The sequence below is a fragment of the Austrofundulus limnaeus genome, unplaced genomic scaffold (genome assembly GCF_001266775.1).
Source record: "Austrofundulus limnaeus strain Quisiro unplaced genomic scaffold, Austrofundulus_limnaeus-1.0 Scaffold275, whole genome shotgun sequence".
Classification (NCBI taxonomy): domain Eukaryota; kingdom Metazoa; phylum Chordata; class Actinopteri; order Cyprinodontiformes; family Rivulidae; genus Austrofundulus; species Austrofundulus limnaeus.
In genome coordinates, this window is record NW_013952677.1 from 727,167 (window position 1) to 731,133 (window position 3,967).

The window sequence follows — 3,967 nt, forward strand, 5'->3', positions numbered from 1 at the left end:
GTACGAACAAAAGTAAGAGAAATTTAGGATAAGAATACGAACATGTTCTTGCATGAGGCCCAATTTTTTTTTAAATGATGATGTCATAATCTAAGGTCTAACTTAATCTCAACAATGACAGATTACAGGCCTGTGTGATAAAATGGATYTAATCAAAGTTTTAGGTCTTAAATATGAAGAWGTTTTCTTTGATRTTCTGTATRTGAAGGACAGGCARGTCACAGGTGCTTTAAATAAAKTGATGTTTTAATGTATTTTATGATTTCAAAATCAAACTCTGGACATATTTAGGACACTTTAAGACCCTGCAGAAACCCTGAAGTGTTAAGGTTTAAAGCCCCTGCCCGCTGTGTGTTTGTTGCGATGTCGTGCGGTGCAGGTACCTGTTTTCCCGCAGATGCCGAAGCGACTCAGGCATTCTTTATGGGCGCCTAAGCCACACTTGGAGCACAAGTAGCCCTGGTTAAAGATCCCCCTGCAGACACGGGAGCGACAACAAATCATGAGCAACCTGTGGAGCAAACAGCCGCCGTGCAGCTTCAGCTTCAGGGAGAAAGCAGAGATTTAGTGTCGGGCTGCCTCTCCTGTCAGCTTTAGGAGCACCAGCGCTTTGTGGACCGGCCTGATTGCTGTGAAATCTGACATTTACGGTTACGGCCCAATCTACTCTGATGACTGCACAGCTCCTTGTTGCCTCACATTCAGGGCAGTGAGTGAAAACAAAACACACACCATTCTCAAAGTTCAGTAAAAAGCTGCATTCTGCAGTTTTTTCATATCTACAGTAAAGGTTTGTCAATTTGAAACACTTTGCAGCTCTGGTTTTGTTTGCGTAYCAATTAAAAGGACATAAAAGTAACAACTTTTCCTCTGATAATTATTTGATTAACCTCTTTCAAAGGAGCGAGCACAAAGCTAACATAGAAGAGTTTTGTTGTTTTTGTGCTCGGCTTCAGTTTTTAATTAAAACGTTTAGCTCTACCCAGCCCTCATTAAACAACGTCAGTGTTTTAAAGTTTAAGAATGTTTTGTTTTCTTTATAACATAAATCTGATTTTCCTTTGTTCAGGAGCAAAACTTGAGTGCTCCTGGTTTGTTTCATCAACAGTCAGAGAAACAGAAGGAACTCATTCTGTCAATAAAGCTTTCACACTATTATCAGTGTGCATTGCCAATGCAATGCACACTATTGTGATTCGTTTCCCATCCAAGTCATCTCAACTTTGCCATGCTTCTCCTCCTGCATACTTTGTCCTAGAGCTGCCATTGTAATTTATATCTGTAAAGCCCCTGTGCCAAATGCTGGCTATGCCTTTTGGTGCCTGTAAAACTTATAGTTTTTGAAATATTAATGTTTAATAAATTATAATGGCAGTGAATGGAGCCTTGTATTGGTCCAATACTGCCCACTGCTGCATCTACACATTATGGTACTACACCATAGTTGCATAATATTTAAACTCAGTAGTTCAGTGATTACAATATTAATATGATTGTATTTTGATGTTTTACTGTAATACTATCTTTACATTGTCCTATTGCTGTAATATATTGCACTTAAGTGTCAATAATTGCATTGGCAAGGTAAACTATTTCTGTATACATACAATCCAATCCCTGGGATTGTTCTCTGCCACATCTCCTATAGTCTCATGATGAGCACTGTGGGCTTTCATGCGGGAGATCAAATCAGCTACTGCTACTTTAACAAAAATCTCTGCAAACTTCATATTGTCACACAATTACCTTAATTATAAAAACCTGCTGACATGACAGACACAAGCTGGTATAGAAAACACATTTGAACTTGGTCAATTGGTTCATTCTGAAAGTCCAATGCTCCTGCCTACATTGTCTTACAGCTGCAATTGTGTCCTGTGCCAAATGATGGCTATGCCTTCTTGTGCCTGTACAACTTGTAGTTTTTGAAATATTAATGTTTAAATTTTATTCCAAATTTATATAATGAAAGTCAATGGGGCCTTGTAATGGTCCAATACTGCCCCCAGCTATACTCAACTTGGTACTGCACCATAGTTTTTTAATATTTAATCTCAATAGTTCAATGTTTACAATACTAATTTGATTGTATTTTGATGTTTTACTATATCATTGTCTTTATACTGCTCTACTGTTGTAATATTATGCAGTTTAGTGTCAATAATTGTATTGGCAATGTGGCCTCTTTCTGCACACATACAAACCAACCCCTGGCACCACCTAATGCCACAGCTCCAATGGTCTAATAGTCTATGCCATGGACTTTCATGTGGGAGATCAGGGATCAAAACCCGGCTAATGCAACTTTATCAAAAAATCTCATCAAACTTCATATTGTCACACAATTACCTCAATTCTAAACACCTGCTGACATGACAGGCACAAGCTGGTGTAGAAAACACATTTGAACTTGGTCAAAGTTCATTCTGCAAGTCCAATGCTGCAGGCAAAGCCATGCTGCAATGACATGCAACATGGCAATGCACACTTGTTTTTACATCGTAAAAACCCATGTCTAGTTATTTTTCTTCTTTAAGTTTTTAAGCACGTAACTCATTCAACAATCTTTGTAGGATTTCAACAACCCATATATCAAAACGTTCAGCTCCTTCAGCACATTCAGACTATGACTTGTCGTATTTCAGTATTTAATACCTTTTGAGATATTTAGCTTTTTTGGCTAATTTTATTTTTTATTTTTATTTTTTTAATTGAAAATGAATGGAGCTGTCTTCATCTTCTTTAAAATCCTTCAAAATAGTTGAACTTTTATTTCACTTTACATTTTTTGTTCTGGTTTTGTTTTTTTTAACGTCTTGATTTTAGCTACCTTCTGCTTCTTTTGCTAATATTAGCCTTTTCAGCTGTCTTTCTGCTCTTTTCATTCTGCTGATTTAATTTTTTGTGCTTCTAGCAGATTCTTCTAATTTAGGCTTTCTGTGCTCCTTTCAGCTGTTTTCCTGCAATTTAAGCTACTTTTTAGCAATTTTCAGCTAATTTTAGCATTTTTAGCTAAATTGACCTTTTTATGATGTTAGCTACGTCTTTCAGCTGCTTAGTTTTCAACTTTTTTAGGTATTTTAACAACAAATTGCAAATTCTTTTACATATTTCTCTTTTGCCAAAATCCCTCAGCATTAAGCGTTTGCGCTACATTTTTGCGGAAATTCTGCTAAACAGGAAGTGCAGCTGGAAGAAGAGTTATCCACTGCAGGAAGTGGATCGAGAAGATCTGTTCATTTACAAACTCTTTCTTTATTTGACTTTTTAGTTTTTATCATTAAAAAATTAATTCTATCGAAAACAGAGTAGCAGTTCATAAGAGCATTTTCAGGCCTTTTTTCTGGAGTGTGTGTCCGTACCTCAGCAACAAGTGGCAGGAGCTACAGGAGGTGATTCTTTCGAAGGTGTGCATTCGAAACTCGTGGGAATTGTAGGTGGCMTTCTCAGGACGGATATTCGATCTGAGGACAGAAAGAACACGTGGACAATAAACAACTGGTTTGTGTGTTGTGTTGATACAAAAAGAGCCTCCTTAAAGAACAACATCAGCTCTGAGTTCACTTCAAGAACCACCTGGTGCCTGAAGTCGAACAGGAAGTTACCTGAAACTGAATAAACGAGAACAACTTTGGGCTTGTTAGTCGGCTGGTTTCAGTTTTCAAACTGCTGCGCTTCTTCATAAAAATGTCAAATTTAAAAACAGAAAGCAACATTTTTCCCCTCCTGTCTTTTACTTATAATTGCAGCAGACAAACTTTTCCACGGCCGAGGTAACATTTCACCGATACGCTTCTTTGAAGTGGGGAGAAGAGGATCGCAGGAAGACAGGCGAGCTTTGCTCCGAAAGTGAACACGAGAGGCTTTCTGCACCCCGGGGAAATGGCTGTGTGTATGTGTGTGTGTCTGTGTGTGTGTGTGTGTGTCTGTGTGTGTGTGTGTGTGTCTGTGTGTGTGTGTGTGTGTC

The 3,967-nt window shown here is 38.1% G+C and overlaps 1 protein-coding gene across 1 annotated transcript in view; it reads right to left on the reverse strand.

Moving 5' to 3' along the window:
* vav3 (vav guanine nucleotide exchange factor 3) overlaps positions 1–3,967 on the reverse strand; it is a 93,787-nt gene that overhangs the window by 31,165 nt on the left and 58,655 nt on the right. Inside the window, 2 exon segments of the mRNA XM_014021016.1 lie at positions 339–475; positions 3,363–3,464. Coding sequence (XP_013876470.1) covers positions 339–475; positions 3,363–3,464 — 239 coding nt within the window.